Consider the following 20,976-nt stretch of genomic DNA (forward strand, 5'->3'; position numbering starts at 1 on the left):
TCCGGGATGAATTCCGGGATGAATTCCGGGATGAATTCCAGGATGAATTCCGGGATGAATTCCGGGATGAATTTCGGGATGAATTCTGGGATGAATTCCGGGATTTCACTCAGGAAAACCTTCCTGGAAAGTTTTCCCAGTCAGTTCTCCAAGAAGGAAAACGGACCAGGAAAAAAAACCCAAATCCGGATTTTTCTCCAAGCTTGGAAAAAAGGGAGGGGCCTGGAGGATTTGTGGGATCTGGGAATGAAAAGCTGGATTGCAGATCCAGGAGATTCGGGATTTTGGGATCTGAGGTGGGATGGGGAGGACGGGGATGGATCCAGGAGCGCAGATTCCCGGCGCCGGAGATCCCAGGTGGGGTTTTCCCAGATTCCGGGGGGGAATTCCTGTGTGGGATGGGCTGGAAGGAGCCGCTTGGTTCCGGGGGGTTGGAGATGGGAAATGCCGGGATGGGCGGAGCAGGGATCTGCTGGGATGGCGGGATCACGGGATCACAGGATCACGGGATCGCGGGATCGTGTCCCTTCTGCACGGATCATCCACAGCGTTATCCCTATCCCAGGATTTCCTGGGATTGAGGGATCATGGAATCACGGGATTGTAGGATTTGGGGATCATGGGATTGTGGGATCACAGGATTATGGGATTGTGGGATCACAGGATCATGGTATTATGGGATTTTGGGATTATGGGATCACAGGATTATGGGATTGTGGGACCATGGGATCACGGGATTGTGGGATTTGGGGATTGTGGGATTCTGGGATCACAGGATTATGGGATCATGGATCATGCCGGTGTCCCTTCTACACAGATCATCCGAAGTGTTATCCCTGTCCCGCGATTTCCTGGGATTGTGGGATCGTGGAATCATGGGATTATGGGATCATGGGATCGTGGGATTTTGGGATTGTGGGATTATGGGATCAGAGGTTTATGGGATCACAGGATTATGGGATTGTGGGATTTGGGGATTGTGGGATTCTGGGATCACAGGATTATGGGATTGTGGGATCATGGATCATGTCGGTGTCCCTTCTACACAGATCATCCACAGCCTTATCCCTGTCCTGCGATTTCCTGGGATTGTGGGATCATGGGATGACGGGATTGTGCGATTTGGGGTCATGGGATTGTGGGATCATGGGATCACGGGATCGTGGGATTGTGGGATCATGAGATCACAGGATTATGGGATTGTGGGATCATGGGATTATGGGATTGTGGGATCACAGAATTATGGGATAACAGGATTATGGGATTGTGGGATCATGTCCATGTCCCGTCTGCACAGACCATCCAAAGCGTTATCCCTGTCCCGCGATTTCCTGGGATTTTGGGAATCATGGGATCACGGGATTGTGGGATCATAGGATCACAGGATTATGGGATCACAGGATTATGGGATTGTGGGATCATGGATCATGTCCATGTCCCTTCTGCATGGATCATCCAAAGTGTTGTCCCTGTCCAGAGATTTCCTGGGATTGTGGGATCATGGGATCATGGGATCATGTCCATATCCCTTCTGCACCATCCGAAGCGTTATCCCTGTCCCACGATTTCCTGGGATTTTGGGATCGTGGGATTATGGGATCACGGGATTAAGGGATCACAGGATCACAGGATCCTGGGATTATGGGATCACAGGATCCTGGGATTAAGGGATTATGGGATTATGGGGTCATGTCCATGTCCCTTCTGCACAGATCATCCACGGCCTTATCCATGTCCTGTGATTTCCTGGGATTGGGGGATGATGGGTTCATGGGATGATGGGATGATGGGATCATGGAATTACAGGATCATGTCCAGGTCCCTTCTGCACCATCCGAAGTGTTATCCCTGTCCCATGATTTCCTGGGATTTTGGGATCACGGGACCATGGGATTGTGGAATCATGGGATCGTGTCCTTGTCCCTCCTGCACAGACCATCCACAGCGTTATTCCTGTCCCACGATTTCCTGGGATTTTGGGATCATGGGATCACAGGATCATGGAATTATGGGATCATGTCCATATCCCTTCTGCACCATCCAAAGCGTTATCCCTGTCCCACGATTTCCTGGGATGGTGGGATCACGGGACCATGGGATCGTGGGATTATGGGATCGTGTCCTTGTCTGTTCTGCACAGACCATCCACAGCGTTATCCCTGTCCCGCAATTTACTGGGATTTTGGGATCATGGGACCATGGGATCATGGGATCATGGGATCATGTCCATATCCCTTCTGCACCATCCACAGCATTATCCCTGTCCCACGATTTCCTGGGATTTCGGGATCACGGGATTAAGGGATCACAGGATCATGGGATTATGGGATCATGGAATTAGGGGATCATGTCCCTGTCCCACAGTTTCCTGGGATTTTGGGATCATGGAATTACGGGATCACGGGATCATGGGATCATGTCCATATCCCTTCTGCACCATCCGAAGCGTTATCCCTGTCCCACGATTTCCTGGGATTTTGGGACTGTGGGATTATGGGATGATGTCCTTGTCCTTTCTGCACAGACCATTCACTGTCCCACAGTTCCCTGGGATTTTGGGATCACGGGATCGTGTCCATATCCCTTCTTGATGGACAATCCACTGTCCCACAGTTCCCTGGGGCTTTGGGATCATGGGATTATGGGATCACGGAATTATGGGATCATGGAATTAGGGGATCACGTCTATATCCGTTCTGTGCGGACAATCCAAAGCGTTATCCCTGTCCCACGATTTCCAGCGATTTTGGGATCGTGGGATTATGGGATCACAGGATTAAGGGATCACAGGATTATGGGATTATGGGATCATGGAATTAGGGGATCATGTCCCTGTCCCACAGTTTCCTGCGATTTTGGGATCATGGGATCACAGGATCATGGGATCATGGGATCATGTCCATATCCCTTCTGCACCATCCGAAGTGTTAGCCCTGTCCCACGATTTCCTGGGATGGTGGGATCACGGGACCATGGGATTATGGAATCATGGGATCGTGTCCTTGTCCCTTCTGCACAGACCATCCACAGCGTTATCCCTGTCCCGCAATTTACTGGGATTTTGGGATCATGGGATCATGGGATCATGGGATCATGGGATCACGGGATCATGGGATCATGTCCATATCCCTTCTGCACCATCCAAAGTGTTATCCCTGTCCCACGATTTCCTGGGATTTTGGGATCATGGGATCATGGAATTAGGGGATCATGTCCCTGTCCCACAGTTTCCTGGGATTTTGGGATCATGGGATCACAGGATCATGGAATTATGGGATCATGTCCATATCCCTTCTGCACGATCCGAAGCGTTATCCCTGTCCCACGATTTCCTGGGATTTTGGGATCGTGGGATTATGGGATGATGTCCTTGTCCCTTCTGCACAGACCATCCACAGCGTTATCCCTGTCCCACGATTTCCTGGGATTTTGGGATCACGGGATCATGGAATTATGGGATTGTGTCCTTGTCCCTTCTTCTCAGCCAACCCACAGCCTTACCGCCATCCCAAAATTTCCTGGCATCTCGGGATCGTGGGACAGCGGGATCTGGGAATCCCGCCATCCCAGGAACCATGGGATTCCAGGATCCGGGAATCCGGCCATCCCGGGCACCACAGGATTCTGGGATCCAGGAATCCCACCATTCCAGAAACCACGGGATTCCGGGATCCGGGAATCTGGCCATCCCAGGCACCACAGGATTCCAGGATCCGGGAATCCCGCCATTCCAGGAACCACGGGATTCCGGGATCCGGGAATCCGGCCATTCCAGGAACCACGGGATTCCAGGATCTGGGAATCCACCCATCCCGGGCACTGCGGGATTCCGGGATCCCCGGACCCACCCCGGCCGTCCCCACCAACCCCGGTCCTCTCCCTTCCCCCACCCTCCATTCCCACGGGAGCTTTTCCAGGGATCCGCGTCCTTCCCAGCCGTTATTCCCGATATTCCCGTTGTTATTCCCGATATTCCCGTTGTTATTCCCGATATTCCCGTCGTTATTCCCGGCGGGATCCTAGATCATCCCGGCCATGTAGGGCGGCAGGAAGAGCCCCACGGTGCCCAGCAGGCAGACGATGATGAAGATCCAGAGGAAGATCCGGTCGATCACCATGGCCACGTATTTCCAGTCCTCCTTCACCTGCCACCGGTGGGAAAAAAATCCCTCGGGAATCCCTTCCCGGGAATCCCTTCCCGGGAATCTCCTGGGGGTAGGAGAGCACCCAGAACTTTCTGGGAATTTTCCTGGCTTGGGAAAATCGGGAGTTTTCCCAGGAATCCTTGGGGAGCTGATCCAAGATTTGGGAAAAGGGCGGGAGAGGGATCCCCGGCATTCCCGAAGGGAGCAGGAGCTGGAGGAACCCGTGAGGGACCCTTGAGGGACCCGGGAATCTTCCTGGAGGTGGGAGGTGGATCACGGATCTTCTCCCGGGTTTTGGGGTCCTCGGGAATCAAACCTGGCTCCCCGAACTGATCATTCCCATTTTTTGGGATCTCTGGAATCAAATCTGGATCCCAGAACTTTCCCATCCCAATTTTGGGATCTCCAGACCCATCCACAAATCCCAGAACTTCCCAGTTTTTTGGGATCTCCATCCCCACCTACAAATCCCAGAATTCCCCAATTTTTGGGGATCTCCACCCCCATCCCCAAATCCCAGAACTTCCCCAATTTTGGGATCTCCACCCCCATCCACAAATCCCAGAACTTCCCCAATTTTAGGGATCTCCAGCCCCATTCCCAAATCCCAGAATTTCCCCAATTTTGGGATCTCCATCCCCATCCACAAATCCCAGAACTTTCCCAGCTTTGGGATCTTCACTCCCATCCACAATCCCAGAACTTCCTCATTTTTTGGGATCTCCTGCCCCATCCCCAAATCCCAGAACTTCCCCAATTTTAGGGATCTCCACCCCCACCCATGAATCCCAGAACTTTCCCAATTTTGGGATCTTCACCCCCATCCCCAAACCCCAGAACTTTCCCTTCCCAATTTTGGATCCTCAGGAACCAATCGTGGATCCCAGAACTTCCCAATTTTGTGATCTCCACCCCCACCCACAAATCCCAGAACTTTCCCAGTTTTGGGATCTCCACCCCCATCCACAAATCCCAGAACTTCCCAGTTTTTGGAGATCTCCAATCCCATCCCTGGATCTCAGAACTTTCCCTTCCCAACTTTGGGATCTCCAGCCCCATCCACAAATCCCAGAACTTCCCTTCCTATTTTTGGATTGTCAGGAACAAACTGTGGATCCCAGAACTCAATTTTGGGATCTCCACCCCCATCCCCGAATCCCAGAACTTTCTCAGTTTTAGGGACCTCCAGACCCATCCATAAATCCCAGAACTTCCCCGATTTTGAGATCTCCAGCCCCATCCACAAATCCCAGAACTTCCCTTCCTATTTTTGGATCGTCAGGAACAAATTGTGGATCCCAGAACTCAATTTTGGGATCTCCATCCCCATCCCCGAATCCCAGAACTTTCTCAGTTTTATGGACCTCCGGACCCATCCACAAATCCCAGAACTTCCCAATTTTGGGATCTCCAGACCCACCCCTGGATCCCAGAACTTTCCCGTCCCAATTTTGGATCTCCACCCCCATCCACAAATCCCAGAACTTCCCCATTTTAGGGACCTCCAGTCCCATCCCCAAATCCCAGAATTCCCCAATTTTTGGGGATATCCAGTCCCATCTACACATCCCAGAACTTCCCCAATTTTGGGACCTTCATCCCCAAATCCCAGAACTTTCCCAATTTTAGGGATCTCCAGTCCCATCCCTGAATCCCAGAACTTCCCCATTTTTTGGGATCTCCATCACCATCCACAAATCCCAGAACTTTCCCAATTTTTGGGATTTCCAGCCCCATCCCCAAATCCCAGAACTTCCCCAAATCCCAGAACTTCCCCAATTTTAGGGATCGCCACCCCCATCCCCAAATCCCAGAACTTCCCCGTTTTTTGGGATCTCCATCCCCAGCCCAGGATCCGGGCACTCACGGAGCAGTCGGCGTCCTCGGCCCGCAGGTGATCGGCGATGTACTGCACCCCTTCCAGTGCCTTCAGCATCCGGGGAGACAGCGCCAGGCCCCGCTCCGAGCCTTCCTCCTCCTCCTCCTCCTCCTCCTCCTTCTTCCCCCCCTTGGACGAGCCTCGCCCCGCCGAGCCCCCGGAGCCTTTCCCGGCTCGGTTGTAGCGGAATTGCCTTTCCCGGGATTCCACGGGGCGGCCGGGATAGCTCTTCTCCTCTTCCTCCTCCTCCTCCTCTTCTTCCTCCTCCTCCTCCTCCTCCTCATCCACGTCGGTCTCCAGCCAGCAGCGGGAGGTGCTCAGCCCGCTCCCGGCCGGCTCGTACTGCCCCCCGCCCCCTTCGGCCGGCACCGGCCTCCGCATGAGGATGCGGGGCGGCAGCAGGTCCAGGAAGAGGCGGCGCACCCAGCGCGGCATGGCGTGCGTGCCGGGCGAGCGGTGGTGCACGTTGAGCACGAAGACGGTGATGATGATGGAGAGGGTGACGAAGATCATGGTGAAGAGCAGGTACTCGCCGATCAGCGGGATGACCAGCGAGGTGGAGGGGATGATCTCGGTGATGAGCAGCAGGAAGACGGTGAGGGAGAGCAGGACGGAGATGCAGAGCGTGATCTTCTCGCCGCAGTCGGAGGGCAGGTAGAAGACCAGGACGGTGAGGCAGGAGATGAGGAGGCAGGGGATGATGAGGTTGATGGTGTAGAAGAGCGGCAGGCGGCGGATGACGAAGCAGAAGGTGATGTCCGGGTAGATCTCCGTGCAGCAGTCGTACTTCTTGGAGTTGTAGGTGCCGGTGGCGTCGATGATGGCCCACTCGCCGCTCTCCCAGTAGTCCTTCAGGTCCACCTGGTGGTCCATGTTCTCCAGGTCGATCTTGGCCTTGTCGTAGGTCCAGGAGCCGAACTTCATCTTGCAGTTCTGCTGGTCGAAGGGGAAGAAGGTGACGTCGATGCTGCAGGAGCTCTTGTAGATGGCCGGCGGCACCCAGGTGACCGTGCCGTCCCACAGCAGCTGAGCCTTGGTCATGTGCGTCACCGCGAACTCACCGTCGGCGCTGGAAAACAGGGAATGACGGGATAATGGGATATGGGATATGGGATATGGGATAATGGGATAATGGGATAATGGGATATGGGATAATGGGATAATGGGATAATGGGATAATGGGATAACGGGATAATGGGATAATGGGATATGGGATAATGGGATAATGGGATAATGGGATAATGGGATAATGGGATAATGGGATAATGGGATGGAGGTGCCGTCCCACAGCAGCTGAGCCTTGGTCATGTGCGTCACCGCAAACTCACCGTCGGCGCTGGAAAACAGGGAATAACGGGATAACAATGGGATATGGGATAATGGGATAATGGGATAATGGGATTGGGAATGATGGGATATGGGATAATGGGATAATGGGATAATGGGATAATGGGATAATGGGATAAGGGATAATGGGATGATGGGATAATGGGATATGGGATAATGGGATAATGGGATAATGGGATATGGGATTGGGAATGGGATAATGGGATAATGGGATAATGGGATATGGGATATGGGATAATGGGATAATGGGATAATGGGATATGGGATAATGGGATAATGGGATAATGGGATAATGGGATGGAGGTGCCGTCCCACAGGAGCTGAGCCTTGGTCATGTGCGTCACCGCAAACTCACCGTCGGCACTGGAAAACAACGAGATAACAATGGGATAACAATGGGATAATGGGATTTGGGATAATGGGATAATGGGATAATGGGATAATGGGATAATGGGATATGGGATAATGGGATATGGGATATGGGATAATGGGATATGGGATCTGGGATAATGGGATAATGCGATATGGGATAATGGGATATGGGATAATGGGATAATGGGATAATGGAATAATGGGATGATGGGATAATGGGATATGGGATAATGGGATATGGGATAATGGGATAATGGGATATGGGATAATGGGATATGGGATAATGGGATAATGGGATAATGGGGTAATGGGATAATGGGATATGGGATAATGGGATGGAGATGCCTTGGAAGAACAGGTGCACATTGGTCATGTGCGTCACCGTTAACAGGGAATGGGATAACGGGAACAGGAATGGGATGGGACTCAGGGAAGGGAAGGGATTTTGGGAAGGGATTTTGGGAAGGGATTTTGGGAAGGGACTCAGGGATTGGATTTCGAGACGGGATTTTGGGAAGGGATTTCGGGAAAGGATTTTGGGAAGGGATTTTGGGAAGGGATTTTGGGAAGGGACTCAGGGAAGGGACTCAGGGAAGAGATTTTGGGAAGGGATTTTGGGAAGGGATTTAGGGATGGGATTTAGGGAAGGAATTTCAGGAAGGGATTTTGGGATGGGACTCAGGGAAGGGATTTTGGGAAGGGACTCAGGGATGGGATTTCGGGAAGGGATTTCAGGGAAGGGATTTCGGGAAGGGATTTCAGGAAGGGATTTCGGGATGGGATTTCGGGATGGGATTTTGGGAATTCCCAGGAATCCGCCGGGCCGGCCGGGTGTCCCACTTGTTGTAGAGGACGATATCCGGGATCCAGATCATCTCGGAGGGCACGCGGATGGAGGTGACGTTGTCGTACTCGGCCGGATCCCAGCGCAGTTTGTAGTCGCTCCATTCCTGCCGGGACACCCCGAGCGAATCCATGGGGACATTCCCGGGAATTCCATTGGGGAATTCCTGGGAAGGGCCAATCCCAAAATCCTGGACTTTGGGATTTTGGGATTTTGGGATAAGGGCTCCTACCTGCTTCAGCCAGACGTTGGTGGTCATCATCTGGTTCTTCTCATCCTGCGCTGGGAAAAGAGGGATCAGCCGGGAGATCCCGAGGGATCCTCCCGAAATCTGGGATTCCAGCGGGACCGGCTGCTGAGGCCAGCCCGGGAATGAGATTTCCTGGGAATTCTGGTCGGCAGAGGGCAGCAGGGAATGGATTTCCTGGGAATTGTGGTTGGCAGGGAATGGATTTCCTGGGAATTGTGGGCAGCCGGGAATGGATTTCCTGGGAATTCTGGGCATCAGGGAATGGATTTCCTGGGAATTCTGGTTGGCAGGGAATGGATTTCCTGGGAATTGTGGTTGGCAGGGAATGGATTTCCCGGGAATTGTGGGCAGCCGGGAATGGATTTTGGCAGGGAAGGGCTGGGAGAGGGAATGGGAGGGAGGGGTGGGGAGAGAGGGAGAGAGGGATTGGGAGAGAGGGATTTAGGATAGAGGGATTGGGATAGAGGGATTTGGGATAGAGGGATTGGGATTTGGGATAGAGGGATTTGGGATAAGGGAGAGGGATTGGGATAGAGGGATCGGGATTTGGGATAGAGGGATCGGGATTTGGGATAGAGGGATTGGGATATGGGATAGAGGGATTGGGATATGGGATAGAGGGATTTGGGATAGAGGGATTGGGATAGAGGGATAAAAGGATACCGGGATATGGGATAGAGGGAGAAAGGGACTGGGATAGAGGATAGAGGGAGAAAGGGATGGAGGGATTTGGGATAGAGGGATTGGGATGGGGAGAGAGGGATTGGGATTAAAGGAGAGGGATTGGGATTTGGGATAGAGGGATTGGGACAGAGGGATTGGGATAAGGGATGGAGGGATTGGGATATGGAATAGAGAGATTGGGATAGAGGGATTGGGATAAGGGATGGAGGGATTTGGATTAAAGGAGAGGGATTGGGATTTGGGATGGAGGGATTGGGATGGGGAGAGAGGGATTGGGATTAAAGGAGAGGGATTGGGATATGGGATAGAGGGATTGGGATAGAGGGATAAAAGGATAACGGGATATGAGATAGAGGGAGAGAGGGATCAGGATTTGGGATGGAGGGATTGGGATAAGGGAGAGGGATTGGGATAAGGGATGGAGAGATTGGGATAAGGGATAGAGGGATTGGAATGGGGAGAGGGATTGAGATTTGGGATGGAGGGATTGGGATATGGGATAGAGGGATTGGGATATGGGATAGAGGGAGAAAGGGATGGAGGGATTTGGGAGAGAGGGATTTGGGATAGAGGGACTGGGATAGGGGATGGATGGATTGGGATAAAGGGATTGGGATAGGAGGAGAGGGATTTGGATTTGGGATGGAGGGATTGGGATAGGAGGAGAGGGATTGGGATTTGGGATGGAGGGATTGGGATATGGAATAGAGGCAGAAAGGGATGGAGGGACTTGGGATAGAGGGATTTCGGGACTGGGATTTGGGATAGAGGGATTTGGGATTGAGGGATTGAGATTTGGGGTAGATTGGGATTGGGATAGGGGATAGAGGGATTGGGATAAGGGATAGAGGGATTAGGATGGGAAGAGGGATTGGGATTTGGGATAGAGGGATTAGGATGGGAAGAGGGATTGGGATTTGGGATAGAGGGATTGGGATGGGGGAGAGAGGGATAAAGGGATCGGGATGGGGGATGGAGGGTGGGACATGAGGGGACAGAGGGATAACGGGATACGGGATAACGGGATAACGGGATACGGGATATGGGATAACTGGACAACAGGATACAGGATACAGGATAACGGGATAACGGGATAACAGGATATGGGATAACAGGATAACGGGATAACGGGATAACGGGATAATGGGATAACGGGATAACGGGATAATGGGATAACGGGATACGGGATAACGGGATAACGGGATACAGGATACAGGATAATGGGATAACGGGATAACGGGATACAGGACACAGCTCCCATCCACAGAAATCCCAGAGAGCTCTGTGATCCCCAAAGTCTCCGGTCCTGGATCGGGATCACCCTTAAGGACCCATCCTGAAATTCCGGGATCCCAGCCTCCCGCGGAATCCCGGGAATCACGCACCACGTCGATGAGCTGGGCGATGGAGAGCCCGAAGCGGACGATGACGACGTCGGAGGTGTTGGGAACGGGCCGGGACCAGCGGTTGTATCCCGAAAAAAGGCGCTTGAAGAGCCGGTCCTCGGCGTGGCTCCGGCGCTGGCCCGCGGCTGTGCCGGGAATTCCGGGAATTCCGGGATTTAGGGATCCGATCCATCCCGGATCCATCCCCCGGCCCTCCCCATCTCCCATCTCCCTGGTGGTGGCACCGGTTTGGGAACATTCCCAAGGGTTGGGATGGGAACATTCCCCAGGGTTGGGATGGGAAGATTCCCAAGGTCTGGGATGGGAACATTCCCGAGGTTTGGGAACATTCCCGAGGTTTGGGATGGGAAGATTCCCAAGGTCTGGGATGGGAACATTCCCGAGGTTTGGGATGGGAACATTCCCGAGGTTTGGGATGGGAAAAAAGGTTGGAAAAAAGATGGGAAAAGGATGGAAAATGGGGTGGGAAAGGGGGAAAAACAGGGATGGGAAAGGGGTGGAAAAAGAAGGGAAAAAGAGATGGAAAAGGATCGGAAAGGGATGGGAAAAGGGATGGGAAAAGGGGGGAAAGGGATTGAAAAGGGAGGGAAAAAGGGATGGGAAAGGGATGGAAAAAATTATGGAAAAGGGATGGAAAAAGGGATGGGAAAAGGATGGAAAAGGGTGGGGAAATGATGGAAAAAGAGATGGAAAAGGGGTGGAAAAAAAGATGGGAAAAGGATGGAAAAAGGGGTGGGAAAGGGGGTGGGAAAGGGGGAAAAACAGGGATGGGAAAAGGATGGAAAAGAGGTGGGAAAAAGATGGGAAAAGGGGGGGAAAAGGGGTGGAAAAAGGCAAGGAAAAGGGATGGAAAAAGGGATGGAAAAGGGATGGAAAAAAGGGATGGGAAAGGGGTGAGAAAATGATGGGAAAGGATGGAAAAAGGGATGAAAAAAGATGGGAAAAGGACGGAAAAAAGGGGTGGGAAAAGGAGGGAAAAGGGGGGAAAAGGGTTGGGAAAAAAGATGGGAAAGGGATGGAAAAGGGATGGGAAAGGGACGGGAAAAGGATGGGAAAAAGGATGGGAAAAGAGGGGGTAAGGTTTGGAAAAAAAATGGGAAAAGGATGGGAAAAGGGGTGGAAAAAGGGATGGAAAAAAATGGGAAAAGGGATGGAAAAAGGGATGGGAAAAGGAGGGAAAGGGGGCAGAAAGGGGGTGGGAAAATGGGTGGAAAAAGAATGGGAAAAATGATGGAAAAGGATGGGAAAGGGATGGGAAAAGGGGGAAAACAGGAATAGGAAAAGGGATGGGAAAAGGGGTGGGAAAGGGATGGAAAAGGGATGGAAAAAGGGGTGGAAAAAAGGGTGGAAAAGGATGGGAAAAGGATGGAAAATGGGGTGGGAAAAGAGGTGGAAAAAGGGATGGGAAAAGGGATGGGAAAATGATGGAAAAGGGAGGAAAAAGGGGTGGAAAAGGATGGGAAAGGGTTGGAAAAAAAATTGGAAAAGGATGGGAAAAGGATGGAAAAAAGATGGGAAAAGGGATGGAAAAAAAAGATGGGAAAAGGACGGAAAAAAGGGGTGGGAAAGGGAGGGAAAAGGGGGGAAAAGGGGTGGGAAAAAAGATGGGAAAGGGATGGAAAAGGGACGGGAAAGGGACGGGAAAATGATGGAAAAAAGGATGGGAAAGGGATGGGAAAGGGACGGGAAAATGATGGAAAAGGGTGGGAAAGGGATGGGAAAGGGACGGGAAAATGATGGAAAAGGGTGGGAAAAGAGGGGGTAAGGTTTGAAAAAAAAATGGGAAAAGGATGGGAAAAGGGATGGGAAAAAAGATGGGAAAAGTATGGAAAAAGGGATGGGAAAGGGAGGGAAAGGGGGCAGAAAGGGGGTGGGAAAATGGGTGGGAAAAGAATGGGAAAAATGATGGAAAAGGATGGGAAAGGGATGGGAAAAGGGGGAAAACAGGAATAGGAAAAGGGATGGGAAAAGGGATGGGAAAAGGGGTGGAAAATGATGGAAAAGGGAGGAAAAAGGGGTGGAAAAAGGATGGAAAAGGATGGGAAAAGGGATGGAAAAAAGGGGTGGAAAAGGGAGGAAAAAGGGATGGAAAAGGATGGGAAAAGGGGGGGGAAGGGTTGGAAAAAAATGGGAAAAGGGGTGGAAAAAGGGGTGGAAAAAGGGATGGAAAGGGATGGGAAAAGGATGGAAAAAAAGATGGGAAAGGGATGGAAAAGGATGGAAAAAAGGGGTGGGAAAGGGGTGGGAAAATGACGGAAAAGGGGTGGAAAAAGGGACGGAAAAATGGATGGAAAAGGATGGGAAAATTATGGAAAAAGGGATGGGAAAGGGGTGGGAAAAATATGGGAAAAAGGGGTGGGAAAGGGAGGGAAAAAGGGATGGAAAAAAAATGGGAAAAGGATGGAAAAAGGGGTGGAAAAAGGGGTGGAAAAAGATGGGAAAAGGGATGGAAAAGGATGGGAAAAGGATGGAAAAAAGATGGAAAAAGGGATGGAAAAAAAGATGGGAAAAGGGACTCAGGGAGGGAGGGCCCTGCACATCCCAACCCTCACGCTCCAGGCAATCGGGAATGGGAATTTCCCGGGAATCGGGATGGGAATGAGGCCCCAGCACCCATCCCAAACCCCTTCCAAGCTTTTCCAGAGGTTTTATCCAGGAATTCGTGTGAATTCCCAAAAAACTTGGAATTTATTTCAATTCTAATCAGCCTTGGGGGTGGGAATTGGGGAATTCTGCTGGAAACCGAATCCCACTTTTCCCCCCAGCATTCCCACATTTTTTGGGAGCCCCTTCCCGAATTTTCCGGGCCGGATCCTCAAGGAAACGACGCCCATCCCAGCCTGGCCGGTGGAAAACTGGGAATTCTCGGCTCTTCCCGAGTTTTTTTCCCCCCCTCTCTGGGAATTCCGGTGGGAGGAGGAATTGGGAAAAACTCCCGGGAAAAGCGGATCCGACCTTACCCGGCTGGAAAAGGAGGAAGCAGCAGAAGAAAAGCGGGAAAATCCCAGGGGAAAAGCATCCCAGGGATCCCATCCTGGGAATTACAACGGGAAAAAATCCCTCTGGAAAAGGAGCTCGGAGGGATCCAGGGAATTCCGGAGGCGTCTCCGTGGATTTGGGCCCCGTCAGCGCTCCTGGGTTTCGTCCCTGGGAAAGAGCGGAAAGTTCCAGGAATATTCCCGAAGTTTTGGGTCAAAATCCTGGGATTTTGGGGGTTTGGAGGATCCCAAAGGTTCTCTGGAGGAGCTGGGAGATGATCCCGGGGAAAATATTCCCAAAATTCTGCTTCCCAGTCCTTGGGAATGGGGAAAAATCCAGGGATTCATCCATGGATTTCCCTCCTCAAATCCCTGGAAAAGGAGGAATCCCACCTAAGGAAAATATTCCCAAAATTCTGCCTCGCTTTCCTTGGGAATGGGGGAAATCCAGGGATTTGCTGCTTTTCCAAGGATTTTTCCATGGATTTCCCTCCTCAAATCCCTGGAAAAGGAGGAATCCCACCCAAGGAAAATATTCCCGAAGTTCTGCTTCCCGGTCCTTGGGAATGGGGGAAATCCAAGGATTTGCTGCTTTTCCAAGGATTTTTCCATGGATTTCCCTCCTCAAATCCATGGAAAATCAAGCCAAGGAAAATATTCCCGAAATTCTGCTTTTCTGTCCTTGGGAATGGGGGAAATCCAAGGATTTGCTGCTTTTCCAGGGATTTATCCATGGATTTCCCTCCTCAAATCCCTGGAAAAGGAGGAATCGAAAATATTCCCTAAATTTTGCTTCCCAGTCCTTGGGAATGGGGGAAATCCAGGGATTTGCTGCTTTTCCAGGGATTTTTCCATGGATTTCCCTCCTCAAATCCCCAGAAAAAGGAGGAATCTCTTCCCGAAATCCCATCCCGGGATATTCACAGGAATCCCGGAATTCTTTGGGTGCTCCGAGATTCCCGAATTCCCCGGGGCAGGGAAATTTTCCCTCTTCCCATTTTCCCCACATTTTATCCCCTCAGGATTCAAATCCTGGAATTTCATGGGATTAAAAAATAAACCAAATTCCCACCGGGAATGGGAAAAGTTGGGAATTGGGATGGATTTGGGAGGGGGGGAGGGGAGATGGTTCCTTCTTCCCAAATCCTGCGGCATTCCCTGGAAAAATTCCTCCCTCTCGGGGCTTTTCCAAGGTTTTTCCAGGGTTTTTTTTTCCTGGATTCTGCATCTTTCTCCATTCCCTGGGAAAATTCCTCTGCTTTGGAGCTTTTCCAGGGTTTTTCCGGGATTTTTCCAGGATTTTCCCAAGGTTTTCCCTTGACCCCTCATCCCTCTCCATCCCCTGCAGAAATTCCTCCCCCTCAGAGCTTTTCCAGGATTTTTCCGGGATTTTTCCGGGTTTTTTCCAGGATTTTCCCAAGGTTTTTCCTTGACCCTGCACCCTCTCCATCCCCTTCAAAAATTTCCTCCCTCTGAGGACTATTCCAGGATTTTTCCAGGGTTTTTCCTGGATTTTCCCAGGATTTTTCCTTCCTCCCTCATCCCTCCCCATCCCCTGCAGAAATTCCTCCCCCTCGGAGCTTTTCCAAGGCTTTTCCCCATTTTTCCAGGATTTTTCCAAGGTTTTTCCTTGACCCCTCATCCCCCTCCATCCCCTGCAGAAATTCCTCTCTCTCGGAGCCTCTCCATGATTTTTCCAGGATTTTTCCAGGATTTTTCCAGGATTTTTCCTTGACCCTGCACCCCCCTCCATCCCCTGCAGAAATTCCTCCCTCTAAAGACTTTTCCAAGCCTTTTCCAGGATTTTTCCAAGGTTTTTCCTCCCTCCCCCACCCCTCTCCATCCCCTGCAGGAATTCCTCCCCCTCAGAGCCTTTCCAAGGTTTTCCTCATTTTTTCCAGGACTTTTCCAGGATTTTTCCAGGGTTTTTCCAGGATTTTTCCTTGACCCTGCACCCCTCTCCATCCCCTTCAGAAATTCCTCTCTCTTGGAGCCTTCCCATGATTTTTCCAGGATTTTTCCAGGATTTTTCCATACTCCTGCACCCCCCTCCATCCCCTGCAAGAATTCCTCTCTCTTGGAGCTTTTCCAAGGCTTTTCCAAGGTTTTTCCCCATTTTTCCAGGATTTTTCCAAGGTTTTTCCTTGACCCCTCATCCCCCTCCATCCCCTGCAGAAATTCCTCCCCCTCTGAGCTTTTCCAAGGTTTTCCTCATTTTTTCCAGGATTTTTCCAGGGTTTTCCCAGGGTTTCTCCATGATCCTCCATCCCTCTCCATCCCCTGCAAAAATTCCTCTCTCTCGGAGCCTCTCCATGATTTTTCCAGGATTTTTCCGGGATTTTTCCATACTCCTGCACCCCCCTCTATCCCCTGCAGGATTTCCTCTCCCTCAGAGCCTTTCCAAGGTTTTTCCCCATTTTTTTCTGGGATTTTTCCAGAGTTTTCCCTTGATCCCCCATCCCCCTCCATCCTCTGCAAGAATTCCTTCCCCTCGGAGCTTTTCCAGGATTTTTCCAGAGTTTTTCCAGGATTTTTCCAAGGTTTTTCCAGGATTTTTCCTTGACCCTGCACCACTCTCCATCCCCTGCAAAAATTCCACCCCTCGGAGCCTTTCCATGATTTTTCCATTATTTTTCCAGGATTTTCCCAAGGTTTTTCCTTGACCCCTCATCCCTCTCCATCCCCTGCAGAAATTCCAACCCCTCAGAGCCTTCCCAAGGTTTTTCCAAGGTTTTTCCAGGATTTTTCCAGGATTTTCCCTTGATCCCTCATCCCTCTCCATCCCCTACAAAAAATTCCTCCCTCTAAGGACTTTTCCAAGATTTTTCCAGGGCTTTTCCCCATTTTTCCAGGATTTTTCCAAGGTTTTTCCTCCCTCCCCCACCCCTCTCCATCCCCTGCAGGAATTCCTCCCCCTCAGAGCCTTTCCAAGGTTTTCCTCATTTTTTCCATGATTTTTCCATGATTTTTCCAGGGTTTTTCCAGGATTTTTCTTTGACCCTGCACCCCTCTCCATCCTCTGCAGAAATTCCTCTCTCTCGGAGCCTCTCCATGATTTTTCCAGGATTTTTCCAGGATTTTTCCAGGATTTTTCCAGGATTTTTCCATACTCCTGCACCCCCCTCCATCCCCTGCAAGAATTCCTCCCCCTCTGAAGACTTTTCCAAGGTTTTTCCCGGATTTTTCCCGGATTTTTCCAAGGATTTTCCTTGTTCCCCCATCCCCCTCCATCCCCTGCAGGAATTCCTCCCTCTAAAGACTTTTCCAGGATTTTTCCAGGATTTTTCCAGGGATTTTCCCGGATTTTTCCAAGGATTTTCCTTGATCCCTCATCCCTCCCCATCCCCTGCAGGAATTCCTCCCCCTCTGAGCTTTCCCAAGGTTTTTCCAAGGCTTTCCCAAGGTTTTTCCAGCGGCAGCAGCAGCTCCCGCAGATCCCAACCCTCCTTCCCGATCCTCCCGCATCCCAAGGAATTCCCGGCTGGAATTTTCCCTCCCTCCCTCCGCTCCTGGAATTCCCGAGCGCTTTTCCCGGAATCCTGGAAAAAAAAAACAACTCCCGGCATCAGGAATTGGGGGAAAAAACCAAAAAACGGGAATTTCTGGGATTTCAAATCCACCCGGGAAAGATTCCCAGGAATTTTTCGGGAATTCCAACCCGGGGGGAACTTCCCGGGGAAACTTTCCAGCTCTTCCCAAGAGCGGGAATCGCGGAGATTCGCCGGGAAAAAAGGAAAAAATTCCCGATTTTCCCAGCGGGAATCCAAGGAATTTCCTTACCTGCTCCCGGACGAGATTCCCGAGCCGCTCATTCCCGCTGGAAAATCGGGATCGGGAGCGCTCCCAGGGAAAAAAAAATCCGGGATGAGGATGGGGAAGGCTCCGGGAGGGCGGAGACTCCTGGGAATGGGGAGGAGGGAAAATCCTGGAAAAGCTGGGAAGGAGCGGCGGGAATGAGGATTTGGGAATGAGGAGCGGGAAGGGATTTGGGAAAGGGAAGGATGGGGAGGGAATTTTTTTGGGAATTCGGGATGGGAATGGGAAGAAAGGGTTGGGAATTTGGGATGAGGATGAGGAAGGAATCAGGGAATGAGGGAAGGAGGATTTGGGAAAGGATGGATTAATCGGGATTTTTTTTGGGAATTTGGGATGGGAATGGGATGAAAGGGTTGGGAATTCGGGATGAGGATGAGGAAGGAATCAGGGAATGAGGGAGGGGAAGGATCGGGAAAGGATCAGGAAAGGGTTTGGGAAAGGATCAGGAAAAGACTGGGAAAGGACGGATTCGCTGGGAATTTTTTTGGGAATTCGGGATGGGAATGGGATGAAAGGGTTGGGAATCCGGGATGAGGATGAGGAAGGAATCAGGGAATGAGGGTGAGGAAGGATCGGGAAAGGATTTGGGAAAGGACGGATTTGCCGGGAATTTTTTGGGGAATTCGGGATGGGAATGGGAAAAGGGACTGGAAATTTGGGATGAGGATGAGGATGGAATCAGGGAATGAGGATTGGGAAAGGATTTAGGAAAGGAGGGATTCACCGGGAATTTTTTTGGGAATTCGGGATGGGAATGGGAAGAAAGGGTTGGGAATTCGGGATGAGGAAGAAATCAGGGAATGAGGGAATCGGGGAATGAGGGCAGGAAAGGATTTGGGAAAGGATTTAGGAAAGGACGGATTTGCCGGGAATTTTTTGGGAATTGGGATGGGAATGGGATGGGGAGAGGGAATAAAGGGCTGGGAATTCGGGATGAGGATGAGGAAGGAATCAGGGAATGAGGATTTGGGAAAGGATTTGAGAAAGGACGGATTCACCGGGAATTTTTTGGGAATTTGGGATGGGGATCAGGATGGAATCAGGGAATCAGGGAATGAGGGCAGGAAAAGATCGGGAAAGGATTTGGGAAAGGACGGATTTGCTGGGAATTTTTTGGGGAATTCAGGATGGGGATGGGAAGAAAGGGCTGGGAATTCGGGATGGGGAAGAAATCAGGGAATGAGGGAATGAGGGAAGGAGGATTTGGGAAAGGATTTGGGACGGATTTGCCGGGAATTTTTTTGGGAATTAGGGATGGGGAGAGGGAAGAAAGGGCTGGGAATTCCGGATGAGGATGAGGAAGGAATCAGGGAATGAGGATCAGGAAAGGATTTGGGAAAGGACGGATTTGCCAGGAATTTTTTGGGAATTTGGGATGGGAATGGGATGAAAGGGCTGGGAATTCGGGATGAGGAAGAGGAAGGAATCAGGGAATGAGGATCGGGAAGGGATTTGGGAAAGGAAGGATTTGCCGGGAATTTTTTTTGGAATTCGGGATGGGAATGGGAAGAAAGGGTTGGGAATTCGGGATGAGGACGAGGAATCAGGGAAGGGCTCGGAGCGGGGAAGGAGGGGTTCAGAATCCCGGGGGATCCCAAATCTTGGGGATCTTGGAAATTCGGGAATGTTTTCCCCAGGAGCCCCCCGGGGATTTCCAGGGATTGGGAATTTCCCTGGGAAAAAACCAGGATGGGAGCCATGGGATGAGCGCTTATCCCAAAAAAAAAACCCTGGGAAAAATGGGAATATTCTGGGAATATTCTGGGAATATTCTGGGAATATTCTGGGAATATTCTGGGAATATTTTGGGAATATTCTAGGAATATTTTGGGAATATTTTGGGAATATTTTGGGAATTTTATGGAATTTTTCCACTGGAAAACATCGAGGGAATGGGGACAGGGAACTGGGAATATTCAGGGAATTCCAGGAAAATCGTATGAGAATTCCAGGAAGATTCCAGGAAAATTCCAGGAAGATTCCAGGAGAATTCCAGGAAAATTGCAGAAGAATTCCAGGAAAATTCCTCGCAAAAAATCTTTTCCCACCTTTTTTTTTTTTTTTTCCCTTTTTTTTCGGCAGAGATTCCCCAAAATCCCTGGGATTCCCAAAAATCCCCCCCAGGATTCCCAAAAATTCCTTGGGAGCCCCTAAAATCTCTCCAGGATTCCCAAAATTCCCTCTGGGATTCCCAAAAATCCCACTGGGACTCCTGAAATTCCTCAGGAAATCCCCAAAATCCCACAAGGACCCCAAAAATTCCCACTTTGACCCCCCAAAATTCCCACTCCGATCCCAAAAATCACACTTTGATCCCAAAAAATCCTCCTGGAACCCCCAAAAAATCCTCCCGGGACCCCAAAAAATCCTCCCAGAACCCCCCAAAATCCTCCTGGAACCCCCAAAAAATCCCACTTTGACCCCAAAAAATCCCAGTTTGATCCCCAAAAATTCCCCTGGAACCCCAAAAATCCCCATGGAACCCCAAAATCCTCCTGGAAACCCAAAAAAATCCTCCTGGAACCCCCAAAAATCCCACTTTGATACCAAAAAATCCACCTTGGACCCCAAAAATCCCCATGGAACCCCAAAATCCTCCTGGAAACCCAAGAAAATCCTCCTGGGACCCCAAAAAATTCCACTTTGATCCCAAAAAATCCTCTCGGAATCCCAAAAAATCCTCCTGGGACCCCAAAAAATCCCAGTTTGATCCCAAAAAATCCTCCTGGAACCCCCAAAATATCCTCCCAGAACCCCAAAAAATGCCCCTGGAACCCAAAAGAATCTTCCTGGAACCCCAAAAATCTCTCTGGAACCCCAAAAATTCCCCTGGAACCCCAAAAATCCATCAGTCACCCCAAAAAAATCCCACTTTGATCCCAAAAAATCCTCCTGGAACCCAAAAAATCCCATTTTGATCCCAAAATATCCCCCCTTGGACCCACTAAAACCCCCCTGGGACCCCAAAAAATCCCACTTTGATCCCAAAAAATCCTCTCGGAACCCCCAAAAAATCCTCCCGGCGCCCCAAAATCCCCCCCGGCGGCTCCAAATTCCTGGAAAATCCCGGGATTTGGGGAAAATCGGGAATGGGGCGGAGGCCGGGGCCCCGCGGAGGGGGCGTGGCTTCCAGGAGGGGGCGTGGCCTCGGCGATGGGGGCGTGGTCTCTACGATGGGGGCGTGGCCACAGCGAGTGGGCGTGGCTTCAATAACGTGGATTGGCTCATTAAGGGGCGTGGCTTAGCCGAGGGGGC

At 50.8% G+C, this 20,976-nt stretch overlaps 1 protein-coding gene across 1 annotated transcript; it reads right to left on the reverse strand.

The window, feature by feature from the left end:
* Positions 1 to 3,908: 3,908 nt before the first annotated feature.
* Positions 3,909 to 17,742, reverse strand: CHRNA2 (cholinergic receptor nicotinic alpha 2 subunit). The gene is made up of 7 exons (XM_058835284.1): positions 17,686 to 17,742; positions 13,888 to 14,074; positions 10,907 to 11,052; positions 8,820 to 8,864; positions 8,584 to 8,693; positions 6,013 to 7,093; positions 3,909 to 4,145 (listed from the first exon to the last, which is right to left on the reverse strand). The coding sequence occupies exons 2-7, from the start codon at positions 13,958 to 13,960 to the stop codon at positions 4,020 to 4,022; spliced, it is 1,581 nt and encodes a 526-aa protein (XP_058691267.1). The 5' UTR covers positions 13,961 to 14,074; positions 17,686 to 17,742; the 3' UTR covers positions 3,909 to 4,019.
* Between the last annotated feature and the right edge of the window lie 3,234 nt (positions 17,743 to 20,976).

The sequence above is a fragment of the Poecile atricapillus genome, chromosome 3 (assembly GCF_030490865.1).
Source record: "Poecile atricapillus isolate bPoeAtr1 chromosome 3, bPoeAtr1.hap1, whole genome shotgun sequence".
NCBI lineage: Eukaryota > Metazoa > Chordata > Aves > Passeriformes > Paridae > Poecile > Poecile atricapillus.